This window comes from Talaromyces atroroseus (assembly GCF_001907595.1).
Source record: "Talaromyces atroroseus strain IBT 11181 chromosome Unknown scaffold_7, whole genome shotgun sequence".
Taxonomy (NCBI): domain Eukaryota; kingdom Fungi; phylum Ascomycota; class Eurotiomycetes; order Eurotiales; family Trichocomaceae; genus Talaromyces; species Talaromyces atroroseus.
This window is the reverse complement of record NW_017971439.1, coordinates 784,156-806,884: the sequence shown is the minus strand read 5'-3', so window position 1 is coordinate 806,884 and position 22,729 is coordinate 784,156. Positions and strand designations below refer to the sequence as shown.

At 47.4% G+C, this 22,729-nt stretch overlaps 6 protein-coding genes across 6 annotated transcripts; 3 read left to right on the top strand and 3 right to left on the bottom strand.

Annotated features, from left to right (window-relative positions):
- Positions 1-6,639: 6,639 nt before the first annotated feature.
- UA08_05750 (hypothetical protein) lies at positions 6,640-10,156 on the top strand (the record flags this gene model as incomplete). The annotated part of the gene is made up of 2 exons (XM_020268054.1): positions 6,640-7,176; positions 7,241-10,156. 2 exons carry the CDS (start codon positions 6,640-6,642, stop codon positions 10,154-10,156), a joined length of 3,453 nt encoding a protein of 1,150 aa, XP_020118925.1.
- Positions 10,157-10,807: 651 nt separating this feature from the next.
- UA08_05749 (hypothetical protein) lies at positions 10,808-13,775 on the bottom strand (the record flags this gene model as incomplete). The annotated part of the gene is made up of 2 exons (XM_020268053.1): positions 10,808-13,479; positions 13,529-13,775. 2 exons carry the CDS (start codon positions 13,773-13,775, stop codon positions 10,808-10,810), a joined length of 2,919 nt encoding a protein of 972 aa, XP_020119174.1.
- Positions 13,776-14,451: 676 nt separating this feature from the next.
- Positions 14,452-15,930, top strand: UA08_05748 (hypothetical protein; the record flags this gene model as incomplete). The annotated part of the gene is made up of 2 exons (XM_020268052.1): positions 14,452-14,482; positions 14,540-15,930. The coding sequence occupies 2 exons, from the start codon at positions 14,452-14,454 to the stop codon at positions 15,928-15,930; spliced, it is 1,422 nt and encodes a 473-aa protein (XP_020118924.1).
- Positions 15,931-16,529: 599 nt separating this feature from the next.
- On the bottom strand, positions 16,530-17,522 carry UA08_05747 (hypothetical protein; the record flags this gene model as incomplete). Its single annotated transcript, XM_020268051.1, has 2 exons — positions 16,530-17,122; positions 17,222-17,522. 2 exons carry the CDS (start codon positions 17,520-17,522, stop codon positions 16,530-16,532), a joined length of 894 nt encoding a protein of 297 aa, XP_020119171.1.
- A 1,272-nt stretch (positions 17,523-18,794) lies between these two features.
- On the top strand, positions 18,795-20,309 carry UA08_05746 (hypothetical protein; the record flags this gene model as incomplete). Its single annotated transcript, XM_020268049.1, has 1 exon — positions 18,795-20,309. One exon carries the CDS (start codon positions 18,795-18,797, stop codon positions 20,307-20,309), a length of 1,515 nt encoding a protein of 504 aa, XP_020118942.1.
- A 391-nt stretch (positions 20,310-20,700) lies between these two features.
- UA08_05745 (hypothetical protein) lies at positions 20,701-21,599 on the bottom strand (the record flags this gene model as incomplete). The annotated part of the gene is made up of 4 exons (XM_020268048.1): positions 20,701-20,917; positions 21,009-21,259; positions 21,316-21,378; positions 21,435-21,599. The coding sequence occupies 4 exons, from the start codon at positions 21,597-21,599 to the stop codon at positions 20,701-20,703; spliced, it is 696 nt and encodes a 231-aa protein (XP_020119236.1).
- Positions 21,600-22,729: the final 1,130 nt, after the last annotated feature.

Here is a 22,729-nt window from a genome sequence, read left to right as displayed (position 1 = left end):
GAATTCTCCGTGAATGTAGGCCTTTGTATGTAGTACAGACTCTCCGTAGGCGTACATGCTCCGTGATTAGTGAAGCTGAACGCTCGCTGTCCTCCGTACGACGGAGTATGTACCAAGCTTGATTTAGCACTCCGAGAATCCCGGACATACGGTATTCGTGTGGATTGAAGCCCCATCAGGTCATGAAGATCCGCGGGTCGCTGAGGAGCGTCTGTCCGAGTTTGAGTTTACGAGCTGGTGAGCACTGTGCCTCTGAGTACGGAGTACTAAGTACTCCATACAGAGGAGGTAGCAAAGTACATCGCTAAGACCATCGGCCACTCTGATGCACGAACTGAATCTAATTTCTGTAAACGCAGGTAGAGATATCTCGACAAGATTAACTATGCAGGGCAGCACAGATTTGCCGTAGAATGTTATTAACCTCGACACTGGACAGCCAAGTTCCAACGTTACGCGATGTAGATCACCAAGGCTTGTCTTGCACGGGATAACACAAATTTGATAACCGGTTGCTATCTTCAACATCCGTCCATAAATTCATTGATCAATAACTTCAACTCTGGCCACTTGATGCCGTTCTGACCGCGGGAGGATTGCCATCAGGAGACAAGCGAAATAAGACTTGGTGGAGATGCGGGTCTCATTTATGATTCCACTCGTCCGCTATCCAGCCATCCTGTTGACAGTCTGGTGCGCCGGACAAAAGTATTCACTATTATCACTAGTGACTCGTGAACGGCTCAAAACTGGAAGACAGGCGATCCAATTTCGGTAATACCTTTGTCAGATTGTCTAAAGAGCTTCATTCTCTCTTGAAAGAGAGAATCAGGACAGAGATGCTTCCTTTGCGCCGGGTGTAGTACTCTGTAGTTGCTACGGAGTAGATATTATATTAAATAGTGCCGATATCTCCGTTTGGTTCCACGGTAGAATTGAAAGTCAAAAATGTCTGGGCAACTTTGTTCCATTATCAGGACTTGTAAGTTGGTGTAGAGAATGCCATTCATTGTTGGACAAGGAACAACTGCACCCCGCAGTGAGTCAGTTAAATTTTAAACGATATAAAGGTAAAGAAGTTGTTGAAACCAAAGTCTGGATGCCAGGGTTACATACTTACTTATGCATTGGGAACCATGTCCGTGGTGGAAGTGTTCACTGTTGACTACTGGTCCCTAAGCGTCAGGATCATCGACATTGTTTAGCGATATCAACAGTTGGACAAAGTCCGTTGCTGTGATGATGAAGACAAAGAACACGCTCACGGTTGCTGTTGTGAAAGAACTGCCTTGGTCCCGTGACCGTCAGGAGCCCGTGGCCGGGGAAGGCTAGCTAAACAGGAAAGTGGCGCCGATGGTCAAGGCCTGCTTTCGGCCGATGAGTTTTCTTTCACTTTGCAGCTTTTGTTTATTGCATTGTGATCCTTCCCGGCTTCCGCGTCTTGGCAAATAGACAATGTCATTGTGTGCGAGTCAGTTTAGGAGCAATAACTGCCAATGACATGGTGTATATTTACAATATTAGATATTTATAGAATGAAATGTAACAACAGCGAGCACTGCTATTTCAATGTCAACGGCTTTGCGACTTTGTCCCTGTTCGAAAGAGCACGGTGCTCGATGTTAATAGGATACTAAGTATCACTAGCGCGAAAACTTGTTGATTTTTTGCCACGCCTCTGCGTCACCCTCGGTATCATGTGGCTTTCTCATCGCGCAAGGCCTCGACTTAGCACCTCGCTCAAGCACTCTGTAAGCGAACAACAACCGTCGTCTAAAGAATTGATAGACATGGCAAATAATACATTGAAAAACACGGGTGATCAAAGAAGAGGGCTGCAGTAGCGCGGGTCCAGCCCGTACATATTGCATATGCCCCCGTGTTCACTGCGGGGTGCCATTCCACGATTCGCTCAATCATATGAAATTGTAGCAGTCAAGAAAGTGATGGGCCAATCACAAAATTGAAGTAGAGAAATTTCTGTTGCTAGTGCGGCCTAATCAGGAATGCGCTCGAAGATCGTGTGGCTTGCCGAGGCATGCACGTTTCCCGAGATGGTCAGGGGTGCATGCAGGATGAAAGCGCTGATTGGTGGGAGGCCTTCTAGCGATTGGTATAGTGGGGTTGTAGTGGAACCATGGTTGGCTGGTTTTTCCCCGTCCATGTTTCCATTGGTTTCTTGGCTCTTGGTTTTATTCCTGAAATTAAGCCCTATTAGCGTTCACCGTTGTGCTGCTTAAATCAGATTGGGTTCGCCTGTTTGTCGCACAAAAGGCCCTTTTCAGTTTTTTACTCCGGGCGGGGTATGATTATATTGGTGGTTAGATACGTGATTGACAAGCGTGGCTGCATAGATATACGAATTCAATGGAATCGAGTCACGATGCTAAACAAAGTAGTGTTTCATCAGCCCTATTTGAAATTTCAGGCATTCTCATCACGAAAAGCAAGGCAACTAGCTCGACTGGGATTTGTTCTCTAATGCGATGCAATGCAGTCTGATTAGATGTAATTTGCTAGTAAGATGTACGATGATTAAGATAATTATCTAAAGAGACAACCGCGGCAATGTAAATTCGGCAATTCGCCGTTTCTACAATTCTTAGTCCTAGACCCGCAGCTTGACTGAGAGATATAATCGTAAATGCAACTGACGATGATCCATGGCCGGGTTGGGTAACTGAAAACGTGACGAGACCAGGCTAGATCCTTGAAAGTCGTGTCAAGGCTCGTGCTCAGCATGCAATATCTGAAGCGTGCGGCACATATGAAATGTAGGTACTTTATGTAGAACGTGAGCATACGTGTAGCCATGAAAGTGGCATGTAAGTCTGCAATGCAATGAAATTTGAATTGAATTTATGCGAGTTGAAAATTTCAATGGGAACTGGTCTATTGTCAACGGTGCGGTTGGGTTCTTAATATATCCGTGATCCGTTCCACACGCACCAGCGGGAGCGGACGGGCCTTGATGGAAGGAACCTTGCGAGCTGCGGATTAGGGCATACCCGCATGCTTAATAGCACCACACTTTCTACTCGAAATTATAGGCGGATCTCGTTCTATGATTCATATCCCTGAATTTATGATAATATGGGGTAGCTATTTGTGACCTGCATCCTGCCAGGTCACAGTCACATTGTCTATGCAAGAATTCTATGATTTAAAATTTATAATATCCCGGCTTCTATACCAGGAAAACCTCTCATAATAGGCTTGTTTTTTTTTTCGACTTGGAATCAAATGTGACACAGCTCCTGTAGGGCAAGTTCCTTGGCGACAACAGCAAATGTCCATATTCCGTACGTACATAACTCCGTCCGGAAAAGACGATGCATTTCGTGCTCATCACATACAGAAAGCGCGAATGAGATCGTAAAACAATATACAGCATGTAACTGCATATTTTAGTTGGTTACTATCAGTATCCATGGATCCCCAGGATGGCCGAGAAAAATCTCCACCTCGTATTTGCACATTGTCGATCTATTTCTCGTCGTCAATTGTATTCAATTTTGACTCATTTTCAATTTTCAAACCTAACTAGCTTGATTGCTGCCTTATCGTTGCGATTTGTCCCGCGAAGATTCTGTTCTGCTAGGGGCAGTGTTCACTATTCACTGTTGCTAACCAGCCCTAAATACTTCACAACTCCGGAGTTATACGGAAGTCACTTTGGTTCTCAAAATTCATTAGCTACTGATTGACTAAGAACCGCATTACGTACCCATATCCGCGAGGGAATTAATTAATCCGTCTATCGATCAGCACTGAGCCACTGACTGCATAAAGCCATAAGCCTACACCGTACTAATCACAACGCCTCTAGCATGGCCCACTCAATGGGTCTGGGTGGACGCGTCCAGTTCGCCGGGCTTTCCATGACGGTCCGTGGACTTGACGGCGAAGGTAGAGACTCTCCTCCGCATTAGAGAGCTCTTTCTCTCTTTGTATGTTTTCTTTTCCATTGGTTAACATGGAAGCACCCAGGTACTCCGTACACCGACATGAATTTGTTCAACATCAGACAATTCCTCCGCAGAAATACTGTGTTACCTACTGTCTTCGGTAGTGCTAACCCCCCCCCGCGCCATGTTCTTATTTGTATGGGGTTGTTTGTTTTGGGGATCATCCGCGTCCGTTCATTGCTGTTCCACGGTTCAAAAGAATCTGGTTCCGTTGTGGTGGGTGATCTTCCCTTGCAGTTGGTCGTTACCAGCCATAATACTCTACTTCATACAATGGCGTACATACATTAATTAACGAATGAATTATATTATTATAAAAATAAGCTAAATGTGGGTTTTTTTTTTTGTATGCAGGACCACTTTGTCATCAAATTCGGTAATTGTTGTACGCTCTTTATCTAGGCCCAATATTTCATTGTTCAATGCTTTACTCCATAGCGACACAATCATTGATTCATCGACTATGAGCTCTATTTACTCCGTACCTTGATTGCTGTTTTGCTGCCCGACCTAAATACTCTTGCATTGTATGGTGGATAGAGTCGAATTTCAATAGTAATTCTGTCGGTGCAACCGGCGGTTAGTTAACATGCGGGTTAGGGCTTATTACCCGATTGCCTTCAGAGCTGCGCGCCATGCACCGTGCGACGCGTTCTTCGGTGCATTTTTAAATTGAATGGCCGTGATGAGCGGAGAAATAGTTTGCTCAGAACATTTGTTTTTATTGCATACCGACAATTGTCCTTTATCATACATACAACACACATGCTGGGTGCGTGCAATTGAAGCTGAGCGGGAAGCCTCGGCTGCCAACCAAAACTGATTAATGTGACAGTGTATCATCGAGGTTGGTGGCAGTCAGAATTTAGAAGTACATTTTTATTTCCTCTTTGAAGTCTCCCGAGTCAGTCGGGATGTATGCCTCGACTTGCCGTCATATTCATAACTCTACCACCCCTGGCAGGCCAAGCTAGCGCTAGCCAGGATAATAATGCAAATTGGGGGGTGGAAACGATCAACTCTCGTCTCGTGCAGACTCCATCAGCGTACAGCAGCTCCAACACGGGCTGTGATTAATTAAATTTAGCTATATTGCCGGAGGGCCGGAGACGAAGCCGGAATAGGCTGGCTTGCCTTCTTTCTGCCTAGCACGACTAATAAACCGCCTGTCAACTAATTAATGTGAAGACACTAAGCTGCTCGCCCGTTTGGACGGCCGGGACGTGTGATGATTGTGTGATATCCTCGAACAGCCCATTTGTGGACACGACTCGTAGCAGAGCGACGATGGTTTAGTCAGTGCTGAATCCGGACATCACACATATAGTTCGTTACTATACACAGACAGTTGCAAACCGGCCTGAAAAACGAGGCCACATAATTGCACAGCGTAGATTCCTTACCCACCCGGCGTGCTAGACCGAAAAGGAACAAGAGGCACAGCAGGAAGGAGCGGCACGGTGAGAAAGTTCAGAGCAGAAAGAACCACCCCCCACCGGCCAGACCCTTCCTTCCTTGTTGTATACTTGCCTACTAGTTACCTATCCGTACGGATTATACTAATGCCAATGGGCCCCCTCCTTCCTCAATTGCTCGTTCTGCTTTCCACCTCGCCGTTCTTCTCTCCCTCTCTCGCTCGCTCTCTCTGGCTTCATCAAGCCTCGACCATCTTCAAGGCTTGCTTCAATTCATTCCATTTCATTGACTGCTGCTGGTGGCTCTCCTTCCCGTTCCCGTGTTGATAAGATAAATTGATACGCACAGCCCGCCTCCCTGGCTCGTCTCCTTCCTTTTACGTCCCTTTTTTTACCTCTAGCCCTTGCGTGCAATATTGCCATTGCCATTGCCACAATACTCAATCACAACGACGTACGTTGCTATAGGAGAGGCGCTTTCTTTTCCGTCGGTCTCCTGGATCCAGTCGCTACCTGGCTGTGCCTGTCCCTTCCGCCTCTTTTTAGTCTTACCCTAACTCAATTTCCACCGGCCGTTAATTGACTGGGGTCTCGACGATATTATTACCGTCCTTGTTATAATATCCCCTATTATCAATCAACCGTTATCCATCGTCTCCGGCAAGACGCATCGTGAGACACTTTTATTCTTCTTCAATCAACCTTGAAGGTGTAACTCTTAATTGAGGCTGGAACGCAATTACTATCAAAACGCAAGAAGAGACGGGGAGTCAAAAAGAAAAAGAGAGACGTTACTTGTGCACTGGACTGTAAGTAAACAAGGACTTTCAATTTCCCGCTCGTTGCTGCCCCAGAGTCAAGGCTATTATTATTATCCCTTCCCGACGAAGGGGCTGCCCGTGTGTTGACATTCCGTGTTTACGATTTCCCTTCCTCCTTGATACGGGCACATTCCCCGCTTTGACCCTGTCTCCTTCTAGTATTCGCCATTCTGTCGTTGTGCGAGACACTGACTGGGTAAACTCATTGCAGACCAGAGAGGACAAGAAACAACGAACAAGAACACAACAGCCTTTTTGGAGAACAATAAATATAAACAACAGAAAAAGAGACCGGTCCTTGGAAAATTTCGTGCAAAGACCGTTTCTTATGCAGGAGTCAGATGGTGACGATGACAATTGGGGCCTCATCGATGTAAAATTCGAAAGACAACAACTGGATTATACAATCTTCCGTCAAAATATCTCAATAAGAGCATGGAACCCTCCGGCCACAACGTTGCCCCGTTGAATATTATCAAAGGCAGATCGCGTCCACCAATTCCGCATCTCAATTTCTCGTCTAGCAGCTCAACTGCGACAATAGGTCGTAGCCAACAACAAAACCGAATCACGCCTCCAACAACACCCCAGAGATCTCAAGACGTCATGTCTGAGTGTGCTGAAGATGATCGTCCGAAATTCCACAACTACCTTCGTGCATTTTATCCATTTCATCCATCAGGTTCAGTGTCGCCATCCACTGTCACTCTCCCACTCAACCAGGGCGATGTTATTCTAGTACACTCGGTTCACGTAAATGGATGGGCTGATGGCACCCTCCTTGAAACTGGGGAGAGGGGATGGCTTCCTACTAATTATTGTGAAGCATATGATCAAATCGCCATGCGCCCCCTCTTGAAGGCTTTGACCGATTTTTGGGATATAATTCGGGGAGGTTGCGGCACATTCCTTCGCGACTTTGGGAATCAAGATCTCATGAGAGGTCTGATTGCTGGTGTGAGATTTTTATTGGTGAGTTTTTGATCAAGGATATACGGGCGAGGGCTGTCTCAAATTGATTCTAACAGTTCCACAGGAGAAAGCAGAGTGTTTGACTCGGGAATCAACCTTGGTTCAGCGTTACGACGGACTGCGACGAAACCGCAAAGCTTTACTTGCCGACCTCTCCTCTCTAGTGAAGTCTGCTAAACGATTGCAAGAGCTGGCCAATGGCACTCCAGGAGATGACGAGGTTGAACAGGTCCTGGACGAAATGCTTCTCAAGTCTTTCAAGATAGTCACTCGAGGAGTACGATTTTTGGATGTATGGAACGAGCATGTTGGCCTGACGAGAGCGATCATGGATTTGGAGCCTACTACCCCGGACAATTATGATACACCCATCTTAACTCCTTCGACCGAAACATTTTCAATCTCTGATCGCAGTACTACCGCCATCCCAGAGAGAAATTGGAGTCGTCCCCTTCTCAGCCAAGCCTCAAATCATGGAGACATTCATAGGTCTTCTATATATTCTACACAACCACCATCTGCGATGTCGGATCGGGGCAATCGAATTTCTGTTTCCCATAGAGTATCTTACACTGGACCATCTGCCAACCAACGCAATGCTGATCTCGCATCAGTGCGTTTAGGAAATGCGTACGACGGTTTCTTAGGAGTGTTAGGATCATTCATTGGCCTTCATCTGCAATCGCGGTCTTCCACCGAGCTCATCCTGACCACACAGCAATCGGTGCAGTCTTGCCAGGCGCTTCTAACCCTTGTTGAGTGTATATGGGAGCATGACTTCCGACGCTCCTCTGAGTTGCGTCAAGCCAAGGATACAATGTACGATCGGATTACAGAGCTGGTTCATGCGGCCCGTGACGCTTTTCGGCCAAACTCTACCGATGATGAAGTTCTCTTCATGCCGGATGAAGGAAAGCGTCTTGTAGATGCTGCTACAGACTGCGTCCGCGGAGCTGGTAGCTGCGTAGCCAAGGCTCGTGCTGTACTGGAACAAATCGGTGACTTCGACGTCGGGTTTCCCACAGGATCATCTCCAGTTACGGTCAACTCCAACGACACACCAAATCCAGCTGATGTTCACATGGAAGACAGCGAGCCTCAGCAACCGTCACCACTTCGCCTGCTACCGCCACCAATTTCCATTCCTCAACACAACGAGTTGAGCCCTGCCACCCCTGCTCTTACTGCCGGCACCACACCATCATCACTTGTTTCTAAAACCGAACTACAGAGTCCGAAGCTCGATGTGGATGTTGACACAACTCCAATTGTAGTGAACAATATCAGTCCGTCTGATTCAACTTATCGCGACCACGTCTCTCAAAATGATTCACAACATGTATACCGTTTTGAAAATAGAGGCACGACCAGTACAGACAGCTCCTTCACGTACAAGAGTACTGTCCGTAATTCGGAAATGAGCGGGCTTTCACAAACCTCAACACGCGCAACATCCCCGGACATTGGCGCCAGCGTCGAGATGCGATCTCTGAAAGAGAGCATCAGTCGATCCACACTGGCCGAGGAGAGTGACGAGACAGAAGCGAATATTCTTGGAAAGACTTTTGCGCATGAATTAGTGTTCAAGGATGGTCAGGTTGTCGGTGGTAGCCTGAGGGCGTTGATCGAAAAACTCACTGCACATGAGTCCACTCCCGACGCTCTCTTTGTCTCGACTTTCTACCTCACTTTCCGTCTTTTCGCCTCACCTATGGATTTTGCGGAAGCGCTTGCAGAGAGATATGACTATATTGGAGACACACCACATGCAGCTAGCCCTGTCCGACTCCGCGTTTATAACATCTTCAAAGGATGGCTCGAGACTCACTGGCGCCACGACTGCGACATAGTAGCTCTTCCTTATATCCTCGAATTTTCGAAGAACAAGCTGATGGAGACTCTGCCAAACGCCGGAAAACGTCTCGTCGAGCTGGCTGAAAAGGTGTCTTATGTGGATGGGCCCATTGTTCCACGACTTGTGTCAGCAATAGGCAAAACAAACACAGCCATAGCGCAATACGTCCCTCCTGAGACTCCTCTACCGGCTCCAATTATTAATAAGAGTCAGTTGAACTTATTGAAGCAATGGAAAAATACGGGGTCCAGTGTTAGCATTCTGGATTTTGACCCCCAGGAGCTGGCACGCCAAATCACCCTCAAAGAGTCGAGAATATTCTGCTCTATTCTTCCAGAGGAGCTGCTGGCGACTGAGTGGATGAAGAAATCCGGATCATTGGCAGTCAACGTGCGCGCCATGTCCACACTTTCCACAGATCTGGCTAACTTGGTTGCTGATTCTATCCTTCAATTGGAGGAACCAAAGAAGAGAGCAACTATCATCAAGCAGTGGGTTAAGATTGCCAAGCAATGTCTTGAATTGAATAACTACGACTCTTTGATGGCAGTTATCTGTTCATTGAATTCTTCCACCATTGTCCGTCTAAAGCGCACATGGGAGTTGGTATCCCAGAAGACGAAGACGACTCTAGAATCACTCAAGGAAGTCGTTGATGTTTCACGCAACTATGCCGTTCTCCGTCAACGTCTACAAAACCGCTCCCCGCCAACATTACCTTTTGTCGGTGTATATCTGACAGATTTGACCTTTGTCGACCACGGCAACCCGGCTACCAGGAATCTTCCTACCGAACATGGCGGCATGGCTGTCATTAATTATGACAAGCATATGAAAACCGCCAAAGTCATCAGCGAGCTCCAACGCTTCCAAATACCCTACCGGCTTACCGAAGTACCCGAATTACAGACTTGGATGCAAGATCAGCTTGTTCGAGTCCGCTCGAACGGCGAGAAGAGCTTCCAAAACTATTACCGCCGATCTCTGATCCTAGAACCGCGTGAAACACCCCGATCGGGCTCTGTCGATGCCTCTGCACCTGCTCGTGAGATAGCTAATACCAGATTTGATTTTCTGACCTGGTCGCATACATCCAAAGTCAAATCGGTGGCGACGACCAGTTAAGAGACAGCCTCTCTATAACTTCTACCGTTCACATCTTACAACAACCATTTATCTATTTCAAGGATATTACGAATTTTATGAATTACTAAGGATCTACGGTTACCGGCGTCATATTGTGTTTAATATATCTTTTTTTTGGGGATTATCTGTGTATTTTCAAGTTATCATACCCTTCATGTTGTGTTATCTATTGTCTTTTTATACTTATTTTATTATGGTGGGTGGCATTTATCGATGTATATGTTATATAAGTGTCTTCTCTTGTCTTCTCAAAGACACACGAAGATATGCTTCTTGGTTTGTTTATGCGAGGAGGATATATAGCGGGTGGTTGGTTTGGAGATTATTTTTTTGTTTGCGACACCAAAAAAAAGTTGGGTTGGTACAACAAAAGTTGGTGGCTATCTTGTTCATGTCGTTGTCGTTGTACGTTGTATGTACATTATGAAGGAATTTGCCTAAATTGTGATAGCTGAGATAATATTGAGATTAATAGTGTTGAAGTTATGTCCTTTCTTTTACTTGTAGTTGATAAGTAAAAAAAGTAGAAATCACATTATTACATGCCTCGTCTTTCTGAGCTATACATATATATAGATAATAATACAGTAAATCTGCAACCTAGCCATCTATCCAACAGGTCAAATCGAGTTACTTGCGTTTCCACTTCTTGAACGCCTCAAAAAAGCTTTGCTCTTTCAGATTGTCGCGGTTCTCAAAGTAAGAATAATCGCTGTCTGTTTCAGACATAACAGGGATAACAGGTAAAGTATGCGGAGGATGAGCATGCCGACGACCGTCGTCGTCGTCGTCAACCGCAACAATCGGAATCATGGTCGGTCGACCGTGAGCACATTGGAATGGAAATACACAGCCCGAAAGTCGAGATATAAGGCTTTTGCATTCTTCCATGGATAAAAAGTCGTTAAACATTATTGAGCTTCGACAGGCTCGCGAGTTTATTAGGTCTGTTATTCCTTCAGGACAGCCTGCTATCCAATGTAGCCATGGGAAGGGTCGTTGCATCGGTGAGCTGGTATTCGGAGCAGAGTTGGTAGTGGTAGATGGTCGTGGTGGTGGAACTCGTTCGCCTGCTCTGCTCCATGTTTCCTTCCTTAAAACGTCAATGAATAGCTTTGGTTCCAGTCTGCATCTTTCGACAATTACATGTGGCAGAGCTTCGATTATGATTGCGGGTCGTCTCTTTGTTGTATCGATGAGCATCTGCTCTACCTTGTAGTGGCACCCCCAGGACGAGAAATATTTTGAATACGTCTGGAAGGGCGTCACCTCGTTCTCTTGTATGGGATATTGTATAGGCGTTGGTAGTGTATGCACGCGAATGGAAACATTTGCAGTTATTCCATCTACCGTGAACATATCGGATAGCAAATTTTCCAAACGACATCGCTCATCCGCCGCATGTTGATCGACAAGAACCAAAATCTTGTCAGCTTTGCCATCTTCACGGCGGTGTTCTTGAGCCGTCGCCATTTTTACGAGGATGAATTTGCGGTCGACTTGCGCAATGACTCCTGCTTTAGCAAGACCTTTCCGAGAAAGCCTGCCGCTGTTTTTATTGATGGCTTCTGTCATATCCGCTAGGCCCCAGCTGTGATGGTGACATCCTTGTATGTCATTGCGAGTAGAATAGTCGCCAAAAGCAGTGTCAGCCGCGATTGACATGATTGGCTTTTCAAGCCGCGAGAAAACAGGGTTAGCCCAATTATCAATCAGGTTTTCGTACCAGACAGATTCACTTCGAGCTGGTGCAGATTGTGGGCGTTCAATGCATTCTCTGCTGTATCTACTCATCAAAGAGTCAGTCGAGCGAGGCCGAACAAAGCCAATTGTCGTATTTGGTCTGTCGCTCTCAGGATGCCTGGCTGGACACTGCCCCGTTCGTGAGTTAACAAGTACTACGCCGTTAGTACTAGGGTCAACCCATCGGATAAGTCCATCTGTCGTTTCCTGTCTCGAGTGCAGAGTTTGAATCGCTTCATCCAGGGGCTTTTCCTCAAACCGAGACGGAATGTCAAAGAACTCAACATCCAAAGGAGATCCAGTAGTTCTTCGGTAGCTATGCTCTTTCGGCTGACATGACAACAAATCATTGATGGTCTTGTTGTCCCCAGTTTTGACCCTAGACCAGCTGGTAAAATTGTTGAAGTAATGCGAGCATTGTTTCCTGAATGGGGCAGGTATCTTGACACCGCTATCGAAAGCTTCCCTGGAAGCCGTCGCAGGCACACCTCTGACAGAGGTTATAGGACTGGTGTCTCCAGTTCGCTTATCAGTGCCACTCAAAGATGAGGCAGCGGCATCATGAGGACGAGGTTTCGATGGTGCTTCTTTTAAGACTCTTCTTCTCTTTCGAGGACGATAGTGATGTTGCTGCAAGAACTGAGAGAACATAGCGTGCAGGACCTCGGTAATATGTTGTAAAGTGCGGTCTGACTCGACTACCAGCTCATCGTTTGGAAAGATATCCCAAGACTTTTTAACGTCGATGCGCAAGTAAAACATAGGCCATCGTTTGGTACCTCTTACCATACCGCTCAAGTTCGGTCCACGCCCTTCGAGGGTGCCTGAATCCCTGTTAGTTTCAAATGACCTTTCGCTTAGTCCAAAATCGGAGGCCGTGAAGACCTGGTTGATCTCATTATATAAGACATTGGTGTTGCTATGTGCATTATAAACGGGGTTTATCCCCAGTGAAATGAACTGATATAACTTCGTAGGGCTAGAGGAAAGTGCAACGTATGCTTTAACAGCAACTTCCAATGTGTTCGCTGACATGCGCACCCATTCATTAGCTCCAGTAGATGTAATCAAGCCCGATTGCGCAAAGATAGTTTGCAGGCGTAAGATTTCGGCTTCGGCGGCTTCTGATTGTGGAACATCTGCGGGAACATGTGGGAGGCGGATTTGTAATGTGTGGGTTCTATCTCTATCGGAAAGGCGTAGTTTTTGAAGTCGTACATTGGACAGAGCGAGTGCTACTATCATTCTTTTCAGCTCCTCCCACTCTTTGTCGATATCTTCCGGCCTATGCAGAGTAGATGCTCGGTGCTTAACCCGAACAGGCATGTTACCGAAAAGATTATTCACTGTGACTCTGGTGCCATGGCTTCCCTGTATCTCTTGATGCGTGGGAGCAGGCATAAGGCGGGAAATGACTTTAGACTCGTGAAAGATAACTGTATTGGTCTGGGGCTGACTGTGATGCCGCGAACTAATTATTAAAAGTGACATGGTGGCTAGCGCAGATAGAAACAGTCCCTTGTAGCTTGATGCTGACTGCCGACCAGCTTTGGAGGTATCTGAAACATTGTTAGAAACATCCAAGAAAATAGGGCGTGTATGACCTACAATGAGCTCGACAAAGTCCACTGCCAGCCTGAAACTCTGCTGCCGGCAGCCCATATCCGTCGTCTTCCACGATACAGCCACCTCTTCTGTAGTCTATGGTGATGTTGAGTGACCCGGCATCAGCATCTAGTGCATTCTTTATCAATTCCACGACGACTTCATTCAGATTCGTTATCCTCACGGAGGATTGCACCTTTTTTGCCACTTCTGGTGGGAGCGGTAATATGGGCGCATCATCCTCCGCCATGATATGAGGCAAAGTAGGTAGTGTCTCAAGTCAAGTCCAGATCCAAATCCATTTTGATTCCTGAAAAGGCTAGAAATACAAGAGCACAGGAGCGTTCATGCATGTCTGGCTACAGCAGGCACAGGGCCATGGCAAATGGAAGGAGCGAGTTGGTTGGTGGTTGGTGCTTGATTTCCTCTGTTCAATCGAACCATCACGTGTATTGAAAACTGGAAAAGGATTATGCCACAGACACCAAGCAGCTGCAGCAGTATGAAGACATCAATGGAGTGTCTACGCAGTGTGAAGGAAATCAAGTGATCGACACGTGATACATATCTGCCGGCCGGAGATGTGGGCCCCATCAAGCATCGTAATCAATTGGGCTGCCGAACTGTACCCGCTTCTGCCAGACTCTCGCATTCTCAGTCACTTGTTCAACAGTTGCTACTTCCTGTGCATATGCTTTTTTGTCTTATTCAGTAAATCTTTACCAGCAGTTGCTCCAGCACTGTCCATCGATTTGCATCACCTCGAAGCGATCACCGTCGCCAGCGGGGCACCTTACTCCTCAGCTCCCTCTCACCTCAGAATACGCCCCTTTCATGCGATTGTCCCGTATGGGCTGAGCTCCAAGGACGAAGATTTGAACTCTCACGACGACTGAATTAACGAGAGGCTTTTTATTAGTGAAAAGATGGTTATGACAGAAGCTCCAACTTCACATGGTAGTGTCTCTTTCTTCTTGTGTGCGACAATCGGCTAACATGCGCGCATGTGAACAGTTCGCCATGGTCGTCGAAGGCCATTTTCGACGTGGATGAAACGACTGACAAACCTCAAAGGCTCATCATCAGGTTCGCCACCAGACAGAACATCGGGAAAGCGCAATAATGGACTACATTTGAAAGGCAAACGACAAAATAGCACGAAGAACAACCCATACCCCTTGTCAGGCACGGTGCGGGATAACGTTGGATCATCTCGTCGGAGCTACAACGACACTGTGTCTTATGCGGACTCGACTGAACAGCATCAGAACCAAGGCTCCAGTCAACAATCATTTCATGCCTCCAATTCGGAGCCGAATATTTTAGGTAATAGCTCTAAGTCGACCGCACCGACCCTGTCTACCAACGGTGACACTGCGCGATCTGAAGCCGGCTACTCCAAGGCTGGGACAACAGTGACGGGTCACGGAGGAGTCTATGGAGGTGGGGAAGGCAGCACATTTTCGTCGCCAGCACCATCTGTGCGTTCGCTGACCACGACGTTGACTACAGTACAGTCTACAGCGCCGTCGGCTCAAATATATGGTATTACGCAGAACAACCAAGCCAATAATGGATCAAACATGGGAGCCACGAATCTATCGAACAATAATACAAATCAACAAGTTCAGTTTTCTCATCAGTTTCCTTCCTCGCCGGCATCTGCTGTTCCCCCTCATGTTGCAACGACAGGGCATCCAACAACATACAGTTCTGCAACGGCGAATAACCTTCTCACTGATAACGCCTCAATCCTCACGCTTGCCTCGTCCTCCAAGCGTCGACGCAGAAATTCTCTCGACACCAATGCCTCTGTACGAGCTCTTGCGCCTTCCTCAGTCTTTGGCGGTAGCCGCGAGAGTCTGCCTTTGAGTGTCCTCAGTGCCAATGTAGGTGTTGACCCGTCCAACACCTCGATAACGAACGCGTCGGGCGTTCTGAGTCGGCAGAGTCTTGGAGGTCTTGCTAGCGCAGAACGCATTAGCGTATATTCAGCGTCTGGAACTGTGCCGCTTGAGAGAAGTAGCTTGATTGGCAACACCGCCAACAACAAGCAAGGCGACAGCGGCAGTGTTCGCAGCGGTACGCACTCACACACCCGCAACGATAGCGCAGCTGGTAGCGTCGCTGGAACAATAGGAAGTACCCTGAATAACGCCGCGATCGCACCGAGCGCAACGACACCCGGACGGATTAGTCGACGAAGTTCCGGCTGGGGCGAGATTTCAGGCGAGGGAGCAGAGGCTCAACAAGGAGCGACCGACCAGCCCCGGGCACCGGAAAATGGCCACCACCAAGACGAAAGCACAGACAAGAAGGCCGAGCAGCCAAATCGAGAAGATAGCCCTGCTGCCAACGGCGATCCTGGGCCTGTTGTCGACGACGCATTGAATAAAGGACAATAAGACAATAAGCTGGAAATATTTGCATGAATCTTGTTCTTGTTTATTGCTCCCCTACTGTTTCTTTTCTTTCGATTAGTTTGTTTACTTGTTTCTTTTACCGGTCATGACCCTACGCATAATACCTTGATGTTAGTGATTTTATAAATTAGCCAAGACGAATATCATAGCAATTCTCCATGTTCTTCCTTTCATACTACATCTGCATACTGAGCACATTAATTATGGATAGACCTCGCATTCAAATAAGTCAAAGAGGTCCCGCTTACTCATAATCTTTCAAGGGAAGACATAGTTTGAATTGATCATTGAAATTATGAAATTGACGTAATCGTTTGACGGTTTATAATAAAAAAAAAAGATAAACCAGAATACCACACCATTGCTCCCCTTTGCAACCCCCGCCCTTAACAAGCCCCAAAGTCAACAAGTTGAGAGTATCAAATATAAACATGAAATATACATAAAAAAAAAGGTCGAACGGCGTATAAATCGTATCAATCAATGAGTCAATCCGTTATATGGATGAGTTTTATGTTGTTCTATCGTAGTTTTGTTTTTGATTTTGCTCTTGATTATTTCTTTTATCTTTCTGACCATGTTTAGGCAGTACCAACACCAATCTTGGATCCGGCATTGCCCTTCTTCTGGTTGGCTAAGAAGTTCTTGAACATGTGCGCAATGTCGGATTCACTCTTTTGTTTTCCATCGCCGGATTCCGCGCCGTTCTTCTCGGTGATTAGGTTCTTTAGCCATTGATTCTCAAGCTCGAGTTGTGACACTCGAGCCTCTAGCACGGCGTTCTTCTCGCCTGCCTCTTTCACGGATTTCTCAAGAGCCTGCTCCCGCTGCTTCTTCTTCACGCGGAATCGTGCGCTGGCAGCAGTGTTGCGGCGGCGCTTGTCTTCTTCGGCGGCGATACGGGCGGCTTCGCCTAGGCTCTTGGCATCGTGGCTCTGTTTGCGCTTTGTTCCAGCTACCTGCATGGGGGTGGACACGAAGGATGAAATGCTGTTGGTGACGGGCGACAATTGTTCGATTTTGGGATGAGTGGTTTGGGGAGCTGCCTTGTCTGATGGCTTTGTGGCGTCTGGAACAGCAGGAGCAGGTATGGGGTGGAATGTTGAGGCCACTGGCAGGTTTTGGCTGTCGTCAGAGCCGAAGTTTGTGGAGTAGTCGGGGATATTGTTCAAATCTGTTGTACCAAGGAAACAATGTCAGACTAAGAGAACTTTTGATAACTCTGGAATAGTGGTTTATTTTTGCAGCAGCAAGGCAATCATTGAGTCCTTACCATTCAAAAGTTCCAAGTAGTCCATGTCGCTCTGCTTGCCGGCGACATTCTGTTGCTGCTCCTCATGCGACTTATGTTCCTCCTCGGCGGGGTTGTTGAACCCGAGCGGCATGCTCATGTCACCGAAGTGACCAAAGTCCAGGAACTCCGTGTTTGTGAAAAGGGCCAGCTCAGCATCGATATTGTAGGAGTCGGTTTGTTGTTGCTGCAGTGACTGGTCATATGGAGATGGAATGGCGTTCAAATCTTCGAGATACTGAGCAAAATTGGGCGCACGACGGCCCCCGTAACCCGACGACATGGTGATTGGGTTTGTTAACTCGATGTCCCGTGGTTCTTATTATCTCCTTGTTCGTCCTTCGTCGTCACCCGATGGGAAGGCAGGTAGAACTCGCTCTGAGGTCCCCGGCACTGCGATCAGACTAAGCCCTCCGAGGACAAGTATGACTGACAGCTGAAAAAAACGCGGCGCATTCGTTTGATCCGTATTATGAGGTGGGCAGTAATATTACTGAGGTCGACGAGAAGGATATGGAGAGTTTTGCAGGGAGGAAGTGGACAAGCACAGCACTGGACCAGGTGGTGTGGGAAAACGGCGAAAAGCAGGCCGCAATGCGGAAATGGCATGGTGGGGAAGGGTGCTTAGTAACCCGAACCTACGGCGTCATCCGTTATTAGTTAGGGTGCTGCGTTAGTTTAAAACTTAAACTAACCCAACTACGTGCATGTTAGTCATTTTACTTAACTAGTCCAAGACTGACTCACAACAATCTTGACATGACCATTTATGATATCAATAAGAGTGAAAACAGTACTCCACAAATCCCAGCCCCTTAACACCATTGCCACAGCCCTGGATGGAATGACATGTTTCTCACATCAGCCCGCGGAGAAGACCAGCATATGTCAGCGCCAAGACCGGCCTGCCGATGTTCGGCGGCGCCTGGCGAGAATTTTCGCGCCGACTGCGCCAGCCAGTCAAAATTCAGGATTAGTCGCAGCCCGCTAAACCCCAAGCGGCATGTTCAGCCCTTAGTCTGCCTTGGGCCGCTTCCACGTGCCGAATGAGATTATGAGCTGCATGATTGAGAGCTTGCTTCAGCTTGGCGGCGAATTGCGCAATCATGAGCTGCTGCCCTCATCTCTCCTCGTGGTGTGTTGCTGTTGCCGTTGCCATATCTAGCAGCTCTCGGTTGCGCGGGGTAGATTTTCTGCTTTTTGTTTCGAGCTGTGATGGATGCTAATTCGACGACACTGCGTCCCTGCACAAGCCTACAAGGTCACAAGCGTGTATTAGGTGATTGCCTCCGTAGCACTAGTCAATTGCTGTATTCGTCTGGGGGCAATGAAGGAGGAAGGCACAGGAACATCGTGATCCTGGCCTGGAATTTCGTTATCGATAACAGCGAGTGATATCTTATCTCCACGTGATTTGATACAGCGCGCGTCGTCGCGGCATAGAGCTTTGTTGTGCCGGCCGAAAACACTGGCAAGACCGCCACAAAAGAGAGGACCAAAAAGGCATTGAAAAATGTTTCTAAAATTCAAGGAATAATAGCCATCTGCGATTAACATGGTCAAAAAGAAGATAACCCGCGCGCCTACGACGTCTAGCCTTCCGAACAATCTCCGGGTTCCGAGCAACACTACCTCGTTGGTGCGAGCTTTGGGGAAACTGTCACGGCAATCTCTGTTGGATCTTGTTTTCACCTGGCTGTCTAAGAATAATGTTCAGCTATACCCGCCTTTTCTAGCTCGGGACCTGAGCAACATCGCTAGCGACCACGAGGAGTCTCCCTATCCAGCCGCTGAGAGTGTGGAGGAAGTGCGCGGGGCTTATGAGGAATTGCGACAGAGGAAAGGTGGCAAGAGAGAAGTTGTCGACCGAGTTTTGGAAGGCGATTGGCGACATGGCATCACGCTCGGCCAGCTGGCAATGATCGATATCCGATATTTGGAGGATCATCCAGCTGCCCAGAAATGGACTGCGTTTCGCCTGGCGTTGACTGACAGGAAACAACAATCAGAAGAGAATGAAGAGTCCTCAACAGATCTTTCTGCATCTCTCCCACGGCTGCATGCTGCGATGTTCTTGTCAAATCTCCACCGTGAAATATCGCCCTTGGTCAAGGCGCATTATCATCTTGCCAGGTCAAAGTCTCTTCCCTTGACCTTTCTACGAATCTTCACCACCGACTCCCCGTATCAACACCCACAACATGGTGCAGGGACATATCTGGATTCCGCACGGATTCTATACATTGCATTTCCCGACAGTAGCCCCTTCATTTACACGTCCTTGTCGGCCTCGACGGGCACCAAGCCGGGCCCCGCAACCCAGACTGCCGCCCCTCTAGCCACCGATACTCGAACATTGCGGGCAATAGTTAGGGATGCACTACCAACAGCATTGTCAAAGCAACATGAACGGTATAAGTTAGAGGCCACGTCGCTGACTGCAAAGAACCTCGACACCATGCTCGCGCTCCGCGGACCAGGCAGGACGAACATGGCCAACGGCGCTTTTAGCATCTTTGCCGATGCTGTTATTGAAGGCACGCCGATTGACCCGCGTCAGCCTGCGACGGTATCACCAGAAGATTTCCGCGCTACAGGTACTACGAACGACGATAAGGAGAACAACAGCACATCACAATATTCCGCAGGTCAAGAAGATCCGAAGCGAAAAAACCGCAGTCACACACATGACGACCATAGCGGGCGCATGGCTACATCGCCCGCCACAAAACGACGCAAAGTCGCCGTGTTATCCCGATTCGGCACTTCTGGAACGCCTGCCTCTCTAGCGGTTCTTAACCGATTAGACATTCGTCTGCAGGACCATTTAGATGATATTCACGACAAAGACCTTGATAATGACGACCAAGATCAACATATCCAAGAAAACAGCGAATACACCATGTCCCTCTCCTTTACCGGGAATAATGTAATTGCTGGGTTCCGCCAACTGGCGGAATTGGGTGTTGTTGATCCTGAGCGCATGCCCTCGTGGATGACTGGTGAGGAAGGCGTGAGTTCAGCTGTGATTCGACGTGGGAGAAGGCCTGGTACAGTTGCGACGGAATAGTTTTTTCTTTTTCTTTTTTTTTTCCCTATCACATGCTTGGCGGTGTAATGGTGTATGGCGTATAGGTTCATTTCGTGTTTTAGGAGGCAATGTCCTATAACTTATATATACCCCGGGCTGACTTCACTATACATTCCTGGTTCATGGACGTGGACATTATCTAAATTAATTGAAACGATGGTAAAGAGAGATTGAAAAAAAAGTGGTTTGAGATTCAAACTCCATCCTCACTATGACCTGGTATCAATGCTAGCTAATGAATAACTCCTTTACTATAAAAATGCCTTCAAAATTCCACGCCAAATGAATAGGACAAAGAGAGAGAGAGAGAGAGAGAGAGAGAGAGACGGACCCAAGGAATTCAAGACTTGTCCTCCTCTGCTCTAAAGTCCTAATAATCATACTCATCATCGTAACCATAATAGGAGCCGTAACCTCGGCCGAAATGACGCCGCCTCCAGAACCTGTTGTATGTCGAATAATCTCGTTCTCCAGACAAACCAACCGCATTTGCGACATTGAGGTAGCCATCTTCGCTATACTCAGCGTTGCCCATGAGAGATTTCATATCGAGATCTCTCGGGTTGGTAGTTGGCCATTCGGCACGGCTGCACAATAAAGCCAGTCAGTTATTTCTAGTCTCAGGAAGAGATGAGAGGCATAGATAAAGAAGTGGGGGGGAGTGGTGTTTTCACTCACCAATAAACGCATCGAACGCCATTCTCTCGTGAACTGGCAGCCCATTGATCAAAGCAAGCTTTGTGAATGTTGTTTCCACAGCTTGTTTCGCACCATATGATCTTTTCGGTCTCTGGCTGAAATTCCATATAACAGATTGCACATTCACCATCAATGGGTTTGCGCTTCCCATCAGACTCCTTATCCGAGCTGGAAAAAGAAGCATCATCCTTCGTTTCCAGTGGGGCGTTATCAAATATCTCCTGCAGTTCCTGTATTTTTCATATTAACTCCTCTGTGCCTATATCCACAATGTCAAATAACTCACCGAAGAGAGAAAAGCTAATTGATACCGGAGATCCTCCCGGACTTTCAGCACATTCACGAGTACCTGATGAAAGCGGATTAGCATTATCATACACAAAGGCGAAACAGGTTTAGTCGTACGTATATGATGTGTTTGCACTGGTTCCCCTTGAGGGCATCTGGACACGTGCAGGAAGGCTGCAATGAAATAGTCACGCTGTAAATATTTCCAACCGTCCCGACCATATCCACATGCTCTTCCAAAGCGCTCCCAGTGTCGACACGACTACGAGAGATAACAAACATCCTGAATAGCGTTTGTTAGTCACGTTGAACTACTGCCTCGCTTATCTCTTTCGATCGAGGCTCACTCACCTCTGTGTGGTCGCGCGGTGCAACTTGTCTAAATAGGCTTGGGGTGGATGAGTCCTAAATCTTTTCAACCGACGTTCCTCTGTTCTCTTTTTACTCGAACTTGGTGGAGTCATATGTGCTTTTTTGCTTCTGCGCTTAGACACCGGCGTGTAGTCATGTTTGTCTTCACCAGATTAATTGCCTGTCAGATCGATCACAGGAATACGGCGCTTCTTCGAGTCATTGGGGGAATCCTCGCCTTGGAGATTGCGCTTTCTCGAGACACGAGACGAGGTTGGAGTAACTGGTGGCATGGCGATTCTTTTTTTTTGGGACTTCTGCGCTGTCGTTTGTGGACAAGAGCTTGTCTGTAGACGACGCGTCGAAGCTTTGATCGGTGTGTCGCCACCGACAGTTCGAAGTCGAGCCGCGGAGTAGTGGTGAATTCAACGGAGTTCTGAGTGTGAATCACAAATGTGCCATGTGGTAGGGATGCGAGCAAGGATGTAGTATGTGGTGTTCTAGCAGATTATTCCTTGAGTGTATAGTCATTATGCACGGAGTACTCCGTAGAACTGCATAGTTAGAATAATTGCGGAGAATCGCCGGAGAATGAATCGCGCTAATCCCAGTAGGGCTAGTGGTCCCATAGCTTTGGAAAGCCGCCGCCGCGACAGCATTTAATTGAATGCTAACATTGCTAAACACCTAAGATATCAGACACTTTGTATTATTCCTTTTGGGGCGAAGCAGCAGAAGCCACCGAGTGCTTCTAAGGATACTGTAGGCTGCTACAGCAAAGAGAATGGCACGGCCACGTGCTCATTCTGGAGCTGAGGGGCCCAAGGAACCCCATGCCGTATCTCTGAAAGGTAAGTCTATATAGTATCATGCGTCCATTTATCAAAAGCGGCCAATTGATTGTCTCTAGTCTTACGGTGAGTGCCTCAAACACTCAAAGAGAGAAACGGTATTAATATGTGTTATTTTCATGCCTCAAGATTGTCGCGACCTTCATTATCATATCAATATCCGTTGGGACGAGAAGACACCAGGATATCGCCCAAGGCATCTCTAGCATT